At 39.2% G+C, this 20,982-nt stretch overlaps 1 protein-coding gene across 1 annotated transcript in view; it reads left to right on the top strand.

Moving 5' to 3' along the window:
• JAZF1 (JAZF zinc finger 1) overlaps positions 1-20,982 on the top strand; it is a 186,241-nt gene that overhangs the window by 150,589 nt on the left and 14,670 nt on the right. The window contains exon 3 of the mRNA XM_063153636.1: positions 5,845-6,041. Coding sequence (XP_063009706.1) covers positions 5,845-6,041 — 197 coding nt within the window. The remainder of the gene's footprint in view (positions 1-5,844; positions 6,042-20,982) is intronic.

Raw genomic sequence — 20,982 nt, 5'->3', positions numbered from 1 at the left:
GAATCTTTCAGTGAAGAGGCAGAAATGCAATTTAAATTTTTTAAGGTACACATGCAGCCTGATAATCTCTACTACATTGGCTTAAGATGCAAATATTCAGAAAAATATTTATTACTCTATGGCTGATTTCATGGCAGTAACAGTTTTACATCTTGAGAGAACTGGTTGAATGATGGAAATGAAAGAATTGTACTAGCAATGAATTATCCCCAAGGCTAGTAATAAAAAGAAATCTGATTCTGTCCTATCTGTCTAAGATACTCATCAGTTTGTCATAAATGTTCCATATTTAGGACATAGGAAAAGTTTTCAATAGATGAGTCTGAATACAACTGGCACTGAGAATGAACACTGAATTCCCTTTAAAAGCTGATCTCAGTGAATGAGCACGCTGTGAGGTGTTTCTGCCATAAGTCCTGAGCAGGAAGAGTTCTTTCCAGAAACTTAGAAATGCCCTTTAATGATCTGTTTGATCTGGTTAGTGCCTGTTGTGAAATCCAATACAGGTTTGAGAGAATAGTTGGGGATGGGAAGGGATTATTATTTTGGGCTGTTTCTTTCTCACTCGTTATGTTTTTTGTGAAATTAGAAAAAAAAGCAAGATCATCCAAAGGGGATTTTGTATGAATCATGTGCTTTAGCACTTTAGATGCAAATAGTTTGTAATCTAAATAGCAGGAAGGCATGTGGGGGATTATGCGTGGTTTTAATGGGGGTTTTTCACATTGATGTTTCTTTCAGGGTTTTTCTAAAACTATAATGAAAGATCTCTAAAGGAAAATATTTGTTGCTAGCTTCTGTGAAGCAGAAGGTCTATAAAGAGCTGCAGAGTACTTCTGTTTCCCCACACTACAAAGAATGATATGTAAAAGTTTTCAAGGGTGTTTTCCAAATTATTTGAGTTAATGGATGGTCTAAAACTTGCTCATATATTTCTTTCCTCATGATCACATAAATAGTGTGGCAAGACATTTCTGGGGATGTAATTCTTTGCTTTGGCTCAGTGTTGTTCAGGTTCAACTCAGAAAAGCCTTTCATCCTTTCCAGGACGCAAGACAGCCCAAGTCTATGAACTTGTCTGTGAACAAGTACTCCCACTATTTAAATTTCACCAGATCTTTAACCCAACAGAAGTTCAACTTGGCAATTGTCTCTTCTTTCTGGCATTGGTTAAGTCAAACCACATTGCTGCCTTTACACGAAAAGATAAAGTAAAATGTAGGGAGGACAGCTCCTGACTTGAGGAGTCCACAGAGTCCTGTCCTACTGAAATGGGGTCATCCCTTGAGAAGTGGATTCTCCTAATCCCTCTTCAAAGTAGAGATCTCCTGAGGTTTTAAAATACCATACAACAAGAAGTACTTTCCATCCTAGCCTTTTTTTTTCCCTAAACACTGCTAATGTGATGAGGAAGACTGAAAGCTAAAAGAATCACCCTCACCTCCTTAACTCTCTTGGCACAACATGGACAAAGAATAGCATAAACATCTTGAGGCAAAAGTGGGAAAATATTGAGGGGAGAAAACAGATACAGCAAGGACCTTGGTCCGGTGGGTGTAAAGAATAGCAAGAGAATTAATGTGTGACTTCCATGCATGTATGTAATTTAATAGATAGCAAGCTAGTGTGTGCCCCATCTGTCAAGTAAAACTGACCACTTTTTATCTAAATATAATACCACCACAAGGCAGTATAAATCTGTAATAGAGCACCAGGCTTTTTTTTTCTCCTCTTCCCAGTCAATCTTAAAGTTGAGTAAGTCAGGCTAAGGAGCAGTCTGCTGAAATACAAGTGATGGAAGCTCACCATGTTCTCACATTCTGGTAAAGGTGACAGGCTTTCCCAGGACAGGTTAGCCAAATTAGGCAAACATGAATATGACTTGAATGCTACTATAAAAGTTTTTCCATAATTATCTGGTAATGAGAAAAGGTCAGAACTAATTCTGTTCTGCTGTCTTTCCCTGTTGTGGGCTAGTACTATTTGGCAGTGGTATGGCACAGGACAGGGTATATTTGTTACTGTCAGAGAGTGCTGTACATTTTTTTTAAGCTTGTGTGCAGCTGGACTGTGTTGAGGAGCAGTCATGGGCTTCAGTCTCTGTGTGGTGTAATCTGCTTGTCATGCAAACCCAGAATAATCCCCCTCCCTTCTCTGCCCTGTGCACACGGTAACTGGAGAACAGGACACTCGTGACTGTGACCCATCTTCTGTTGGTGTGTGTTTGAGAGACCAGGAATGTAGCAAATTCATATTCAAATCCAACCAGGTAGCTGTGATGCACCTTCTTCGCTGCCAGTGTGAAGGTCTGTGGACATGGAAACAGTGAGGAAGAGGAGGAAAGGGTACTTCATACTCTGATGAGAACTATTAGAGATATGCATTCCGAAGAGCAACCTTCGTTCTTTTTTTTAACTTTTCAGTTTACCTGCTGCTCATTTTTGTAACCCTTACCTTCAGTCTGAGTGTATGAGTCCAGAGCTCTGTAACTGCTTCAGCATTGTGTGTACCATAGGTTTTATGATAAACCAACTCTGACATCATCTCATGAGTCACACACGATCGTGAGGCAGTGCGTGCTAACAGCATAAGGAAACCTCTATTCTATGTTCTGGTCATTCTTGACTCCAAAGCTTATGGGGGTGACAAGTCTTAGAAACACTGAAAAAGGTTTGTTTGGAAAATGCTTTTTTAAAAATTTGAGCATAGCCTCTGCTTTTTGTGGCTTTTTGTGTTGGTAATAAGAGGTAATGCTGTTTGTATTATATTGCCACCTGTATGAAAAGTTGTGCAACACTTTCCATTATAAGACTGTTTCACTTGCTTATGTTGCCAACATTCATCTGTTTGGGCTGAAATTTTCCATGCTGGGTGTCTCCTTCAGGCTGAATTTCTTGGGAAAGTTTCAATAAAAATACTTGAACCATTCCAGGGAATGAGGAGAGGGGAGAAAACTACATTTTGCTTATGTTTATTAAAGTTGCTGCAAGCACTTGATTCAGAAATCACTGCACCTACATTTTTTGGAGCAGGGACTTGAATAATTAGGAAGGTTGAAAGGGTGAGGAAAGAAAAAATGGGTGTAGAAGAGATTTCTTTAGAAAGAGTTTACTCCTGCCTGCTGTTATGAACTGTTGGCAAGAAAGCACACAAACCTCATGCCTTTCAAAACAGGGTCAATGAATGGCTGGGAGCTGAATGATCCTCCTTGTTTCACTGCACCTAAATGATGTATTGGTTTGAGGGAGAGAGGATTATGAGGTGTAAACAAAATCAGATGCAACAGAAAAGGTGACTGAAATGTGCACAGTGGTGGAACTAGAGGGGAAGGGTTATGTAGATAATAATTTGAAAATAGCAGAGGTAGCTTTGCTCAGCAAAGAGACGCAGAGTTTGAAGATGGACAGACTATCAAAAAGATGGGATTTAACCTAAGTGTTCTTACAGCAGCCTTTTTTAGTTGCAGTTCATTTCCTGTTTCCCAGACATCATGTGCATTTAAATGAGGCAGGGAAAATGGTATGCAGCATGTAATTTAGAGACCAGTGTTCAACCCTATTTCCAACATGCTTGATTCATGAACATTGATGTTGCAGCCATAATGGACTTCCAATATGAAAATTAAATTTGTTGGAAATGACATTCTATATCCATCATTACAATGCTTATTTTAAGCTTTGAAGAACACTGCCATGGTCAGACACATGTATAATACTCTATTTCAGTTAAAATACTGAAAAAAGTTTCCTTTTAATCCATTTAGAAAAGTTTCATTTTTAAACCCACAGCACTGCCAGTGCTTCAGAAAATAAGTATGGGACTATTTGGATCTGGAAGGGTTAATTCCATACGTGAGATGTTGGAAATTGCACTTCTCAACAGACTCTGCCTTCCATTTCTCTCAGGTTCACAGTGTAGACAACAAATGACATTTTGGAATATACTTTACATGCTTAGCCCAAATGGGAATGAGTTAAGAGGACGGGGAGAAGTTTCAGTTATAACTTCACATTTTCCTGATTTTTATGGACTTCAACCAGAGTGGTTATAACTCAATATTATTTTAACATTGTTATTTGTGGCTGAGTTTACTAAAGAGCAACTTTCATGCTGCTGCTTTTAATATCTTACAGTTGAAGTTATCTTCCAAGTTTTCAAGGATTTATAATGTTACCATAACATTTTCTTAAGGAATAAGGCTTCCCATCCAGAAGCAAGCATACATCATAGTACAAACTGCAAAAATAGTGAATTAGACATTTCCTAGTTACAGGAAAGCAAATGTGTACTGAATGACTACTTTATTAAGATCCTTTTACTTATATTTTCTTGAATGAAATTTAGACTTCCATTTGAGGACAGTTTTGTCAATATCATCTACACCCTTGATTGAAAAAGAGAAATTTAGCACTCAATTGTTACTATGAATATCTGCATTTTAAATATTAACTTCATAAAAATGCCACCTCTGGGCTTGACATGATGTATTGTCGTCTCAGTTCAAAGAAGATAAACTGTCATATCACATACCTGTTTATTAATACTTGTGTGTTGATGCTACTTATCATGGCAAAGATCCACTTATTAATGGCTTTGTGGCATGGACAGACAGGATGCATCTTTATTGCTCTAATGGGACCTAAAATTTTATGCCATAGTGGTTTGAGACTATGGTCAAGCAAACGCCTGGGTGTAACCTAACTTTTTATTCTGTATCATGTGTGAGTGCATATTGTTTTTATTCACTGGCAGGGCTAGTTTGTATTTCAGCCTCAAGGACAGAGGGCTGTACTGACACGGTGATTTACTTTAGCCTGTCTTAGGAATCCTTCAAGATATCCATAATTATTAATGTATATCAATATGTAGTGGAGGGGAAAGACAGAGGATTAAAACATCTCTTGAATGGCAAGTCATGAAGTCTGACTTGCAGAGATCCTGTTGTGGGGGGAGCCCAGTGTTTTCAAGTGAGAGTGAATACAAAGCAATGCTTTGAATATCAGCACAAAGCAGCATGTCTTCTGGAGTAACTCTTTGTGTATACTTGGAATAAAATGGTCTTTTTCAGTTCAATTGTTCCTTTTTGAAAGGAATCAGAATGAAAGTGAAAAAAGCACTTTTTATTCCAGATGGGATATGCCATGCAGAAAGTTGCACTGCTGGAATTACAGCACTGTGTGTGGTGCACACCTTGCATCATGCTGGGGGGATTCCCTCTCAGCACCCCGCAGAGATGAACCTTGAGTTGCATCAGGCCTTCAGCAGCCTGTACAGAGAGCTCTACAGAGACCTCATCTGGTTTTCAAGAGCTGGGAACTCTAGTTTGAGGAATTACAATTTAATTAGACATATTTTATGCCAGGCAAAGTTGTCTAAAACCCTTAGTAAAAGAACGTGATTATCCTATTGAAAATTATGTATCTACACAAAGTAATTACGTCTATCCCTTTGACCTTCAGATTGAAGGTCATTTGCTGCTAACATTTTTCTCAGCTACTTTTTCACAGAATGATTGAATGTAGTTAATGTAAAGCACAATCACAATATTATTGTTCGTAATGCTGAGCTCTGGTTGGAGTTTAAAAATCTTGTGTGTTTGCGCATGATGCAAGTATCTAATGTAAGTTTTATTGAAATCAGAAGGAAATGGCCCAGATGTTGAACACATAAAGCTGTTGATGGAGAAGTTTGTATTCTGTGAATGTGTGTTGCAGAGAAACTTGTCATGGCTGAGCTTGAAATTCCATTGGGTGACTGAGGGCAAAAAATACTTTCTCTTTACCTTAAAGCTTACTGGTGGACAGTGGTTCAAAGCTCTCATCCTCGTGATTGTCCTTGTTCTAGATTTATGACTGATGCAGCTCGACGTGAGCAGGAGTCCCTGAAGAAAAAGATCCAGCCAAAACTCTCTTTGACTTTGTCAAGCACAGTGTCCCGTGGGAATGTATCCACTCCACCTCGCCACAGCAGTGGAAGCCTTACTCCTCCAGTCACCCCTCCAATCACTCCCTCCTCTTCATTTCGCAGTAGTACTCCTACAGGTAAGCCCCTACTCTTTAATTCGTCCCAAATAAAGGGAGCAGTGGCATTTGGAGAACAGGAGACATACTGAGGCACTGGGGTAAGAAGAGCCCCAAAAAATAAAACAGAAAAGCTTTGTGCTATTTTACATTTGGTCTGCAGTCCCTAAAATGTGTTTGGGCATTTGTTTCCAACTTCTTTGCGAAAGTAGAGGACGCTAACTTTAAATGTTGCAGCTGAAATTATGTGAAGAAACTACCCTTACCAGAAATGCCAAATGTGCAAAAGAGCCCTTGTGTGTCAGTAGGAGAGCTCTGCCTATGGTACAGTTAAAGATTTAAAAGAAGTGGTCAGTGTCTTCCCACTACCCCATTCCCCTCCCCTCCTTTTTTTTTTGTTGGGGGGAAACTGGAATTCATAGTAAGTGGTCAGGGAGGAATGTTCTGCTGATGTCATCATGTAGAAATTACTTTCATTAGGAAACTATGTTGATGAAAAGAAATAAAGGAAAAAAGGGATCTGTATTTCCTTCAAAATCTAATATTCCAGTGGTTTTCCAGGGTATAAACATCCTGGGAATTTTTTTTCACTGATTAGAGTAGCTGAAAATTGCTCGCTATCCTGAACCAGATCTCTTGGCCTAAGTCAGTCTGATTTACTTTAGGTAGAGATCTTGTCAAATAATTCTGGTACACTTCAGACTAAGTACCAGGATTTTCTTCTAAAAAGCTAAATGCATAAGTTAGGGCTATTCTGTTCTGTAATAAACAGGTTCAATATATTCTCCTTAGTAGGAAATCACTTGAGCATCACTGCCCTGAAAAACTGTTACACCACAAGTTTTTTATATAGGCTATTTCATGTCTTAGTATTAATGAGTAAATGGAAAAATTGTAGCAGTCCTTGAGATGTTCTGTCTGCAAGTTGTAAAATGAAGTGGTTGTTCAGTATGTCCCTGGTTATAAAAAAGGGAAGCACATCAAGAAAAACTAAATGATACAGTCCTAATATAATTCAGAAAATTTTAGATTTTCTTAATTATCTCCTGTTTGAAACAAACGGATTCATTTCCTTGACATCCTACAGAAGATGGCAGGGAGTTTTTTCTTTCTTTTGTTTACTTTTTTGTACAGCTCCTCCTGAGATGCCTGATTCATGATGTGGTCAGGTAGTATAACTGCACATCCATCAGCAGTATTGGCTAGTGATGTACTCTTTGGAACATGTTCCATCAAATACTAAAGAAAAAAACTCAGCATCTGTCTACCAAAATACTTTCATTATTTGTATATTTTCCAAACTTTTAAAGTTAGTCAGAATGTTGTTTTACCTGCAGTTAAGAGAATCAGCTTGTTATGGCTGCATTGCTGCAAGTATTGCCTGCCAGGTTATAAATAATACCAGCTTCCACTTTCTGCACCCTCTGCTCCAAGTTCTCTTTTGGACCCCCTCTTCCAAAGCTAGGGTTTGTAACATCCTAGTAGCAAAAAACACATATTCTTTCTTTAAGACTTCTGTAAAAATTTACTATTAACTGCATTGCATTCCAGCAGCCTCAGCCCAGAAATTCCATTTTTCTTATCTTAAAAGTTTTTCTGGACCTAAAGTAAGCATTGAGCTTTTTCTGTTAACCACAGGTTTTTTCCCAGAGTTTACTTGGTGTAGGATTTTTTCTAACTTGTATAGGTGAGGTGGTCAAAGTCATGCCATGACTGAGTTTCTGTAGGTGGAGTGCCTGGAGACGCAGCCCAGTAGGGGTTGCAGGCTAACTTTAGATATGCAGCTCACGTGTCTTTTATTGGCCAATGCAAAACTTTTTCCCTCAAGTGAAAGTGTATGGGATAGTTGATTACCAAGGTGGTGTAACCAAGGGTAGTTAGGCAAGCTTTGCTTCAGGGAAACAATTTACAGTATGTAAATTGTCCTGCATTTCAGCCTCACAGCGCCTGCACAGCTTTCAAGCCCTACAGGCATACCCTCCACTGCATCCAGTGAGAATGAAGAGTATTGCTGTATTCCTTCCATGCAGTCCTGTTTGATTTGTACTCCGAGAAAACTCTTGTTAATTCATCTTTGAATGCAGGTAAACATGTATGTTGTGGTAATTGAGACAACCAAGAGCCTATTTCCCCTTAGGTTGCCTTATGCCCTGTATTTGTTATAATTCAAATATAATCCTTGTCCTCATCCTCCTTTAGACCTATGCTTTGTCAAAAACAAAGTGGGATTGCTTTGACCTAGGTCATTCGTGAAATTATCAGGATGGCTGTTTCCCTTTTATTGTCTCCTGTCTCAGTTGTTGGACAGTTTGTGAGGGCTCAGCAGTGTGCCTGGCATTACTGTCACTGCCCAAGGTGGTGCCCCTTCAGATGCCAGAGAGGAATCATGCCCTGCAGGCTGGTGAGGTGGCATGGAACACATGTTCCTCAGCAGAGAGTGCCTGTCACATATGGCTTCTCATCATTCTCATTCAACGTAGAAAGTGAAAACCACACTAAGCTTTTGAGTCCCCTTTTCCATGTACTGTCCTCCCTTTTGGTAAGCTGCTCATCTTGGCTTTCCCAGGGCTGTTAGTCTTGGCTTGGGTGAAGCCAGGAGCTGCCTGGATCCCAGTCCTGTTGGTGCATGTCCTCATGGTGATGTCTCGCCGCTTCCCGACAGTTTTAAGCTACTGCTGTGAGTTTTCAGCAGAGTGCAATTTCACATAATGATCTCTCATCTGTGTAGTGACCAGACTCAAACCCACTCAGCTTGTGAAACATGATAAGAGGCAGTTCAAGGTGTTTTGGCTGCAGAGAGTGTTTGTTAAGTTTCACAGTAAAAACCTGTGCCAGGAGACCACGGGGCCTCGTTCTCAGGCAGAGCTGAGCAGCGTCCAGACTGACCCACGTCGGTGCTGCGTGTGCACAGGAAAGCACCTCCTGCTTCTTGGTACAGGAGATTATTCATAGAGGAGCAGAAATATTCATCAAAGAAGTGTGCTCTTTAGGGCTCTTCTCAGGTAATGAGGTAGACATGTATTTGTCTTCAGCTTCTGTATGCTTTAGTCCCCAGAAAAGGCCCGTTTGTGCTTTTGGTGGGAAGTAGAAATGCAGTAATTAATTTTCTACACCTCCCCTCTGTTCCCTCGGGGTGGCTGGCATATGCGCTCTGCTTACATTTGGCTTTTTGTTCCCTCTCCCATAACAAGTTTTCTCTTCTTAAGACCTCCTCTCTGCAACCATCCTCTAATGGTTGCAGAAAGTTCGCTTTAAAAATTTGCTCCAGTTTTTTATTTTAACAATAGTGTTCCCAGGAGACTTTGTTTAGTGGGGCTTAAATGGTCTTGTTAGAGTTCACAGGCAGGATTTAGCAAAAGAAATGGCTTCCATCAGGAATAAAGGCTCCTTAGGGTGATAGGGAAATTGAGCAAAGTAGCACCAGCACACAGCTTATTTTGGAAAGATGTTAGCAGTCTGCAAATACTGAAATATCTCTTTATTTAAGGAGCAGTCAATTAAGTCACAAAAACTTGTGTTGCTTTTATTTTTAAATGTCAATTTTAAACCCACAAAACTAATGAAGTCTAGTTATGGATAAAAATGGGGCTGGCATTGCATCCTTAACATACGTTGTTAATTTTTTGAATGTTTTCATACATCTGTGTGGCTCACAGATGAAATTTCCACTCCTAACTTCCTGGCTTTTGAGTGTAAGTCAGAGCATTGACATTCCTTTGAAAGCTATGATATCTCTTCATACTGAAAAGCTTTAAAAGAGATCCAGTGATAAAAACTTAATGGGAATTAGTTAGTTAAATAACCTGTTCCAAATTTTACTTAGAAAAGTAATTCATAGTGATGAATCTCATTTAAAAAAAGCCACTTCTGCATTGAAGAAATGCCAAAAATCATCTGAAACCAAAAGAAATGCCAAAAATCATCTGAAATTTGTTTGTTATTTTCCTTTATTTTTATGACCTTTTTTTAAAAAAACTATTCTAGGCCTGGAATAGTAAATTTCAGCCAGGAGTGAATTTTTTGCCTTCCTATAAATCCTGAAGCAAGAGTTTAATACCACCAACTGGCTTTTTAATAGTTCAACCCTAAGTCTTGTGCCCTCCCACCTTCAACCCTAAGTCCTCCCACCTTCCTCTGCACAAAAAAAGAAAAAAAGATAGAAAAAGAAAAGCTGGAGTACTTAAAAATCTCATACTTAGCATTTCATTTTGCTCTGTAGAAGCTGGCTCCTAGACGTCCTTTCCTGGTTATTTTTTATTTTATATATTTTATATAGATTACAAGTTATAACATTTATGCAGTTTTAATAGGTTTATAGACCTATTTACTGCCTGATCGTTTGGGGCAGTGGATGGCAGCCAGTCCTGGCACGAAGTGTTGAGGATGCTGTGGTTGCCTGGAAAAGCTGTGGCCATTCCTCAGCCCTTCCATTGGGAGGGAGATGAAAGAGTGCAGTTTTCATGGGTGGTCATAGGCTGACCCCGTGAGAGAATTGGCACGTCCCATTTTGAGTTACAGCTGTCATTTGAGTAGGTGACTAACTATTGGTTTGTCTTATTAATTGGGATAAATGCCTTTCTGGGGAGTCATATTTGTTCAGTCATTTTTGATTGATTGCATTTGAAAGTTTTTACCTTTCATAAATATGTCAGACTTCCTTAAAATTTCCACCAGTCCAGTCTCAGTATCTAGTAATGTGACTCCGTTTTCTACCCACAGAAAATACCTAACTTTACAATTTTGGAGGTTTTTTTCCTTTCTGGTAAAACTTGAAAGTAATAAATCATTTTAATCTGGAGTTAAAAAAATGCTTTGTAGGATTTGCCTTAACCTTTAAGAAGTCTAACATCTAAAGAGTGATATTTTAATGAAATATGCCTAAAAATTCAGCAAAGTAATGTTATGAGACTTGAAAAAAAGAACTACTGAGGCAATCAAATTATTACTCTTGATGTAGAAATTACTGCATTTGCCATCTGAGGATACTTTGGCATCTGAATGATGCTTTGGCAGATTTATAATAAAGGAGTGGTTTTGTAGATATATAGAGCATATACTAAAACTGAAATCATGATTGCTTTGTAGCTTTGTCAGTAGTCCTAAAGCTGCACTATTTCAGTCAGAACACACTATGTGAAATGAGCCAATTTTTGTCTAATAAATCATACCAGTGGTGAAACACAACCTAATATAATATGTCACTCTGTAACAGAACGTGAAATTCAATTAATTTTCAATCAAAAGAAAAAAAAAAAATCAGTCTTCCCCTAGTGTCTTATTTTCAGAGCCTGGTGTAGTTAAGAGTACTTTTTGTATCTAGAGTGATTGCATTCTTAAATTTCTGCAGTAATTTTAAATACATTTGTGTTTGATTCAGGTTTAGGTAACTAAATTAAGGAGAATCATATTCCATTTACATCATTAGGGAATATCTTCTAATACTGAATATTTTCTAAAAGGCACATATAAATTTTTACTCAATAAAATTAATAGATCCTGAAAACTCAGACTCTTAGTACTTTCTCTGATTCAGATGGGTTTTGTTCAGGATTCAAATGCTACTACTGGTAAAACAATGATCAAAAAATTACAGATTCCTTCTGTATTAGCAAGTGTTCATGCTGCTGATGAAATAATTTAGAGCATCATTGTTCCCTCTATGGGTGACTAATTTACAGGGGAGGAAAGTCTGCATATTGCAACAAAGGAGCTCCTTTCTCTACCTACCAAAGGCAGCTGGGGCTCAGAAATTGATCTGTAAGGATCCACCTTTTTTCTGGTCCACTAAGGAGCTGTCTGTTGTGGAAGCTTTGATTTTGGGAAGTGAAACACTGTGTGGCAGTTAGGGGCTTTTCCCAATAAGCCTGGTTATCTCATGTACTGTTATCTCCACGATATGAGATACCATTCCTGTAATTCTGCTGTATAGAATTTGCCTTCATGGATAACTCATGAAGGAATCCCACAGGCCTCCTCTTGAATCTGTTCCCTTTTCTTCTCCAAGAATGCAAAAACTGAAAGAAAACCACCCATTGTTTGCTGGTAATAGCAACCAAAACCACAATAGTAACCAGCCTTTGGAATTGGGCATTGAAATAGGGTAACAGGCATATGCTGGAAACTAATATGGTTTAGATTCTAAATGTGTGTTTAATTTTTTTTACTTTAAGTTGCTGAAAAAATGCGTATTTGTAATGTAAAAGCTCATTCCTCTTCATAGGTATCAAAGCAGCTAACATTTCAGTAGAGTTTCCATATGTCAGGCTTTCAACAATGAAGTAATCATATGGCACAGACAGCTGTTGCACAGAGTGCTGGAACTGCACACTCAACAGAATCCAGCAAGAAAAAGAGATCTGCTCAGCTGAACTACTTTGTGAGTTTAGAGTGAGCAGCAGAATTGTAAAATAACAGGGGTGTTCCCCCCACAAATTAACTGAAGACTTACAGGAGGAGGAGTTAGATGCTCAAAGCTTTTTTGTGTTGATGGATATGCTATTATTGTGTAGCTGAATTACGCAGAATTTGTTGCAGAACTGCTATTTATAGCAGGATCTGTTTGGCTGCTGTCAGCGGGTGGCATTTCTGAACTCCATGTTAGGTGGAATCAGAGTAGACTCTGAACCATTCATTCTGCTACTCAGTTGATAATCTGCAACAGCTTTCTCTTTGGGCAATGAAGATTTACTCAATATTGCTACAGCTAGAGAGATGCTGCTCTTTTGTGGTGGGCTTATTTTTACAAGCAAAGTGGACTGCAAAATATTCCTTTACTAGATCTTAATGGAGCTTGAAATTAGACTTGGGAGGACAAACGAGTGTGAACAAGTACACACTGATGGCATTTTGAAAATGATGCTACAAATTCAGGTCATGTGGGCTTCAAGCGCATGATTAATGTTTAGCACCTAGTACTGAGGAAGTAAATGCTGCCTGACTTGGAGCACATAACAAGTGCTTTGTCAGACTGGAATGGAGTATTCACCACTTGCAGAGTTGCAAGCTCAAAAATTTATGTAGTCACGAAAACCCAGCTTTAGCCATTCACTTCAAAAATTCCTCACCTGTGTTAGCATACTGTAAATGCTTAAATTTAATTATTACACTTCATGTTAAAGTGGCCTAGTATCATGCAGATGTAATTGAAAAACATAATGAAAAGTAGAAATATTATTTCAAATCCCAGGGCTGTTGTATTAAATTGTTGAGAAGTGGGCTGAGAGTGTTACGTTTTTGTGTGTTTGACTTACGGGGTGTCCAGCACAGTAAAGCATGAATCAAGCAAGCTCTGTTGCAGCTTGAAAAAACAGACTTTCAGATGTCTGAGGAACCATCTCATTACTTGTTCAGAACTTTCTACTTGTTTAATTGCCTGTTCAGAAACTGAAGAACTTTTATGCTATGTTTTCATTAAAAATTAGATATATGGACTCACTCTTGGATAAACACTATGGGCAAATAAGTAAGGCATACTTCATAAAATGAAGACCAAATTCAGTTCTCCAGCATAATGAATGTCTGAATACATTTGATATTTCAGACCTGCAAGGAAGGAAAAAATCTATGTTAAAATATCTTGTGGAAACTGAATTGTGGTCCCTGACAACATTTCCTTCTGAAGTGCTTCACTGTTGCTGGGTTTTCACATTTCTGTGTAAATGACACAAGAGAACTTTCTTTATTGGAGCCAAATGCAGGTTTGGGGCCATATATTAATCCTGCACGCTAACTAATATTGTACATCTAATTGCCCAGCATTTAGCAGTGTGAGGAACCTATTCCAACAGAGCCTTATGGGTGTTCTTGTAAAAAATAATGAAAAAAATAATGAATTACATTATGCTAAACAGTTGATCAATGTGTTACTTAACTATAGTACATGTGTGTGCTTAGACATGGTATGAGATTTTAACATGAGCTTTTGGCTGAGGTCATGACTGAACACGAATAATAAGAGAAATCTGTAATAGTTTCCAGTTTCTACCTTAAGGAATAGAGCTGTAATAGAAGGTTTCTAGTAACAATGAAAAATAGTAAGGAAAAATACAATTATTTCCTATAGGGGTTTTCTTAGAACAGGTGGGATTTGTTCCCAAAGCTAAGAGATGTTTTTTCAGAGCTAGATGTCACATTCCAGTTTTAGGGAGCCAGGCTGTGAACTTGTACATATTTAGCTCTTTCTTCAGTAATCCAAAGTGAAAAAATGTTCTAGTGTTCAGCATTGAGCTAAGGGCCTCAGAAACTGATTTTTTTTTATTTCATAGCAATCATCAGCTGTCAGGTGACTGCCCGGCTTCCTTAGAGAGACAAGACTGTGTATTAACCTGGTTACTCAGTGACTAAACCAAACCAAAAGATTTACATTCCCAGAGCATACTGAGACTCTGGATTGGAGGATCTGCAGAGCAGAGATAATTCCATATTGCAGGCGCAGCAACAGTGTTGTCACCTCTTGGGCTAACTTGTAGCTCCAAACCAAACAGCTTGAAATTATCCTGAAGACCAAGACATTAACTTGGTCAAACCTTCACGTTTTTTTGACCTGTAGCTGTGCAATTACCTGGGTACCTGCTCTGCAGTTTGGCTGAACCCAGAAAGGAGGAAGGATGGGAGCTGGCCCACTTTGATGGCTGTGTCTCTTAAAAGGGAGGCCCTGGTGTCTTTATTTTATCTCCCAGGCAAAACCAGAGCCGTAAGGACTCACAAACCCCAGCTCTGTTTGCCTCACAGAAGTGATCTGGTTTGTTTTACAGGGTGTTTGGGACCCCTCAAAGTCCACCTGTTCCAGTGCACGTGGGCCAGGTGAATGAGGAGTGTTGGTTAAGGCTGCAAGCACCACAGGGCTGCAAGTCCATGGCTGCAGCTCTTTCGTGGTCCTGTAGCTCTGGGGTGCAGATCCTGGCTGTGCAAGACAAGCTGGCATGATCCATAAGTGTCTTAATTTTTCAGAGGTTTGATATTTCCACGGACCCAAGCCTGTAAACTTGTGAAGAAGGAGCAAAATTATAGAGATTCTACTGGACTAATCTTTTCTGTGGTTTGCATAAAGACACGTGCTATGATAACCTCCCCTGCTTAGTCCTTTATTTAAGTCCATCCTAAACTAAATTATAACTTAAGTACAAAAAGGCCTATACTATATTCACAGAATTATATTATTTTAAAGTGTTGCTTCTAACCACTAAATTGCTTTCAGAGTTAAAAGGACATTTTTAAGTATATATAGAGGAAAGTAAGGCTAATATGAAAATAACTGATGGGGGAAAATGGGGCTTTGCTGTGAGGAGCAATACATGTTGACTTTTTGAAATCATTATTCCTCTCAGCTTTTTGCTGCATTTTCTGTTTTTATTCATTTTCCTGCTTTATGGGTGCAATTTCATTCTAACTCTGTTAAATTTCTGATTTGCATTCAACTTGGCAGTAAAAATGTGTTGAGCCCAGTTTGCTATAAAAATATGTTCTGGGAAGATTAGTTCAGTTGTCAGATTTTGTGCTTTCTAGTAGAATTCTGAATCTGACCAGAGGAAAAGGCACACAAAAATTTAACACTACCTTTTATTTCATCTCATTCACTACAGGTAGCTTTACACGTAATCTCGACTTCATGTTGTACTTCATCTTCCCAGCCCCTTCAGAGCATTCTTGTTTGATACAGACATAAATTGCACCAGCAATTGTAAAGCTACTGTGCTGTAGAATTGTATTTTAATTGCACATACCTGTAATTAATTGTATAGGAATTTTCACAGTAGTCTCCCCAAGGAACAATTTAATTGAAAAGTAACCGAGTTGTCTAGACTACAGCAACTCATAAAATCATCACTAGTTTTGGGGTTTGAGCTACAAAGCAGCAATAGAAACGTGGCTTGTAGATTTAAAGTACTTCCAAGCACAGGAACTATTTTATAATCCCCATTGTAGTAGCCTTCCCTGGCAAACCATTTTTAACAGCATCAAGAACAAAAAATGTACAACAAGCTTAAAAGTACAGATTATCTCTGTTAATTTGTGATAGGATAGGGATTTTTGTGTACAAGCACACCCATCACACACGGACCTTTCTCCAAATGTGTAAAAAATACAAATTTTGTAGAAGGTACATTGTGTCTGCCTTTGCACAAGCCTGTGGCATAACTGGTTTAACATAGGAATAGTGTGACAGTCAAAAAGTTACTTCAGCAGTTCTGGGTAACAATGATGGCATTCATGTTTGTGTGTTTATACTGCAAGGGCCAATTGGTGGAAGGATTTTTATTTATTTATTTACTATTTAACTTTGTAAGTAATCTGCTAATTATCTTGAAAATTCCTAGCTGAAAACACAAATGTTTTTCTCCAAGTTAGAAACAGTAGTGGCCACATGGAGCTTTTAGGTGTTTATTTAAATTTAGGTGTGTGTATATATGTGCACATATATACTTACATATATACATACCTATATGTATAGTACACTGTGACATTAAATGGGATTTATCTATACCACTCTAGTACCTTGAGGACTGAAAAAATTACCCCATGTCCACTGGTGCTGCATGTCTGCACGCTGACAGCAGTGTTAGGGTTTAGCAGGAAAAAAGCCAGACTCATTTGGGCGGCACTTCAGTGTGCTGAAGATGATGAAACTTAAGCAAATGTTTGAGTTTTCCTTGCATTGTGGCCAAAGCAAATCAGAAGTAATAAAAAGCAAGGACTAACATACCACTTCACACTCAATGACTTATAGCCCAGAGAGGTTTACTTCACAGGGGAAATGGTGTATCATGAGTTGATGTTAGCCAGCACAAGATTCTCAAAAGTATGTGACATTTTAGGAAAAACAGGGCTGTTTGTAGCTTTTGTGTATTTCCAAGTGAACTAAAAACCATTAAACATTTGCTGACCCCTAAAACCACAAGATCCTCTTGTCTTTTTAGTGCTTGTGGCCTGGCAGGTGGAAGACACCACCCTAATTCTTGCTGAAGATGAAGGCTGGTGCTTTGTCCTTGCCAGCATAGTCTCCCTCTTGAAAGGTTTTTCCCATATATAATCAGCGGCATTCACAACAACTTCTGAGCATTTCTGCCTCTAATGTCAAAGGATACAAGAAGCCAAGGAGCAATGGAAAATGGCAATTTGAAAACTACTTTGATTTCAGCCCAGTGATATGTCACCTGAAACAACTCACACCTGGTAACATACATTTTGTAGACCTGATTGAAACAATGACAGCCTCAGAGAAAGGGTTTTGACAGTGTAACAGGCACAGTGCACACTTTATTTTATCAGAATCTTTGTCTTTAAAAATGAGAGAGGAGACATGACTCCCCACCAAGTGTGTTCTTATGTTTGGGTTAATTTCTTTCTGAGAAACACAAAGTAGGATTAATGAAAAACACAACAGATTTTTCCTGTAGATTTTTTGTGTAGTTAAACTGACAAAAGCCTTCATTCTTGTTTGGTAGTTGACAATCTTACTGGTAATTCTGAGTCTTAGGGCTAGTTCTCAAATCATGCTGATGGTGTTTCTTAAATCTAGATGGTCAGAGCTTCAGAAGCAGACAGAGAGAAGTGGTCAGTGTATATTCATGCAGATTAAATCCTCCCGGCCCTTCGGTGCATTGAAGTGGAGAATTTGCCATTGCCTCCCTTGTTGCTGGTCAGGGCTTTGTGGCCCTCTTGGGCCTCATAAACATGAAATTTCCTCAGACCAAAGCTGCTGAAAAGGCCCTGAGCTGTCTTGCACCTCCACATCTCCACATCACCTGCAGTGCTCCGTGCGCTGCCCCGGGGCTGATGCGCATGCTGCGTGCTGCAGCCCATCATTCCCTGGAGCACCTCGGAACTCCCTGCCCAGGCAGACCCTGCTGAAATCAGCAGCACTCCTGGTGTAGTGCAGGCTGTCCCTGCACAGTGTCCACAGCAGTGCCTGGGCAGGGGGAGCCTGGAGGGAGCTGAGTGCATCCCTGCAGGATTGGCGCGGCGCTTGGGGTGCGGAGGGACCGTGTGCATGAGCGGCTTTATGGCCTGCACTCTGAGTGGCTGGGCAGCCTTTGGACAGCTGTAAAGCATGCTTAAAACATGTCTCAAATGCATTTTCATAGCTTCATAAAGTGTAGTTCATTTGTGTAGGTACTTTTTATTGTTAGCCTTTATCTTCAACATGGAACTGTTTCCTGGTACCGTTTCTATTTTTTTCTTCTCTTCCTTTATCAAATGGGGTAAAGAAGAGAAAAGAAAAACTGCGCTTTTGTTACGTGCATCAGGAGAGTCCTTAAGTACAGTAATAGTGCCCTGAACTTGTATTTTTGTATTTCTAACCTCGGAATGCAGGCCTAGCAACTAAAAAGCCAAAATAACATTAATTATGAGTGTTCCTCGCTGTGGTTTTTGGAGTATAAGTTTGGAACAGATGTTTGAGGGCAGAGAAGGGAGGGGAGGAAGGATGGATTGTTTCTTTTTCTCAGCCCCAACTGGTTTTAATTTTTTTTTTTAACATTTTGCGAATATCTTTAAACATTTGCCAGACTTCAATTAACATCCTGTGACTAAGGTGGAAAATGTCCTACTTTGTTTTTCTTCAAACATATACCTGCTCTTGCTTCTCATGCCAAAGCCAGAAAAAGAAAGGATTCCAGCTGGCATAGGTTTTATTACTGTTACATTACTTTGCAGGTTAAGCCTCAAATTGGGAGGGGTCTGCTGGATTGATTTATTTATTTACTTTTTTTATTTTCATTATTTTTTAAAAGTGCCATTTAAAACACTGCCATTTAATTACAGGAAGGTAATGTTCTTTTTCGGTGAGTGTTTAACAGCTTATTCTTGTTTACATGAAGTTGTAGAAATCTAGTTTTTAAATATGTTTAAAGCAGAGATTGTGTTCTTGGGTTTATCATGTTTTTCCTGTACTGTGTATAAACACAAGATTGTACATTATTGAAAGCCCTTTTTTGTGGAAAACAGGATTGGGGGAAAAGTTTATATAAGAATGCAAAATAACTTCCCGAGACTATTGGCGCAGTGTGACCATAAAACCTCAGCAGCACATTGTGCAGTGACATTATAACAATTTGCTTTAGCACCTCAGAAAGCCCTGCTCTACAAAACACATGCCGTGGTATCAGTTGACTGTTTTTTTCCAGAATCAGTTCTTTACATGCATGTTTTTGTGATTAGTTGCTGTTCCACAAGTAATTGAAAGTGGTGGAATTTTTTTTTTTATTTATTTGTCTTATTACATGTATGTTTTGTTTGCATTTATTCATTCAGTAAGTTGTAATATATCTGCTTATATAGGTGTGCAAGCGGATTTATAAACTTTGGATTAGGATTTACAGTGCTTTAGTTTTAAAGACTGTTCTTTGCTATACCAGTATCAAGACACAGATATATCAAGAAAGAAAATGGCACACAGTTGCTCCTAAGGCCAGATAGAATCCAGCTGCTCCACCAACCCCACTATTTGCTCTGGGGAACTTTTTTGTTTTTTTTTTTTTTTAACCTGAGTATGTTAGTTCTGTTTCTATAGTAGCCCAAAATGGAGAGCAGATCTCATGTGTAAATAGTTCTCCATTTTGCTGACAGTGAAAAAGAATATGTAGCACTAATGTCATACTAATAGCACTTTAAATATAAAACTTTATGTTTATTTATCTTTATCATTTTAGCTTAACCTCCAACATTTTAGGGTGATTTCCCATATAGGTTAGCTCAGCCAAAACCATTATATACCAAAATACAATGTATTCAGATTTATGTTTTAACAGTAGGAGTGTTTGCATGCTTTTCAAAGTGAATCCAAACCTTGTAATGGGATACATTTTCAGTCACTTAAAATTCAACATGAGCTTACACTGAGAGCACTGAAATGAAAACTGCAGTTGGTGTGAAATCTTGGAATTGACCTATCTACCATGTCATTTAAAACACCAGGGTGCTGGATGTTTAACTATATGTGAGTTCATCCTGTTTGAAGTACCACCCTCCAAAATAGCTGGGGGAAGGATCTTTTCAAACTGTCCCTGTGACTGTGCAATTTACAGTTGCCATTTGACTGGGAGAGAGGGGAGAGGATGTCCAGAAATACCTGCCCATAACCTTGGATGCTTAAATGTTCCCTCCTTTGGTTATAGCAGTGGAGGTCTGAAAGTGTGGTCTGAAAGCTGCTCTTCAAGTGATGCAAACAAACACAGAAAAGTTTTTTGTGGGGGGTTTTTTGCCCAACTTATTTTCTCTAGTGCCTTCAAGTGCCTTGTGCCTCAAAATAATGGTAAAAAACATACCATTCTTTGTATTTGAATCCATGTTCACATCATTACATGAAGTACATTTTTGAAATTCTCTTGGTGCTTATTCATTAGCTGAGCCTTGCTTCAGCCAGAGACAATAGAAAATTAGTTCTTCTGGGCAGTAACACATCCTAACAGCTCATTATTTAGCGCTTGATACTTGATCTGAGTTGGAGAGGACTGGAAAAGAGAAAAGGAAGGGTGGTTTCTGCAGAAGACGTTGTGGCCGAATCCTGCTCTGACTGGTGTCATGGGAAGAGGAGGATCCCACAGCAGCAGCCAGAGCCGCGGGATGCGCTGTGCGGGGCTGGCAGCGGCTGAGGGACAGCCCTGAGCCCCGCCTGGCGCAGGGCCAAGGCCCTGGTCAGTGCCAGTTGCCATTTTCATGGCTCTGCTGTGATCATGAAGAGGGATGGAGGCCTCTGTCAGCCCTGGCAAGGGCCTGTTTGACAAGCCATAACCATCTCAATCAGCTCCCACCAGTGACAGCAAAGTTCCGAGCACGCAGTCGGCTTTGAGCACAGAATTGCCCCTCCTCGCCCAGAAATGAGGATCAGGAATATTTACTGGGAGAAGAGCAAAACCTCAACTCCCTGTGCCTATACCCATGTGCTCTGGCCTTCACTGAGGTGAACCTAGTGCTTGTTGTGCTTAGGTGCTTAATCCAAACCCTGGAATGGCACTTGCTGTCT

The sequence above is a fragment of the Melospiza melodia genome, chromosome 1 (genome assembly GCF_035770615.1).
Source record: "Melospiza melodia melodia isolate bMelMel2 chromosome 1, bMelMel2.pri, whole genome shotgun sequence".
NCBI lineage: Eukaryota > Metazoa > Chordata > Aves > Passeriformes > Passerellidae > Melospiza > Melospiza melodia.
The sequence above is the reverse complement of the archived record's forward strand: the minus strand, read 5'-3'. Positions and strand labels throughout refer to the sequence as shown.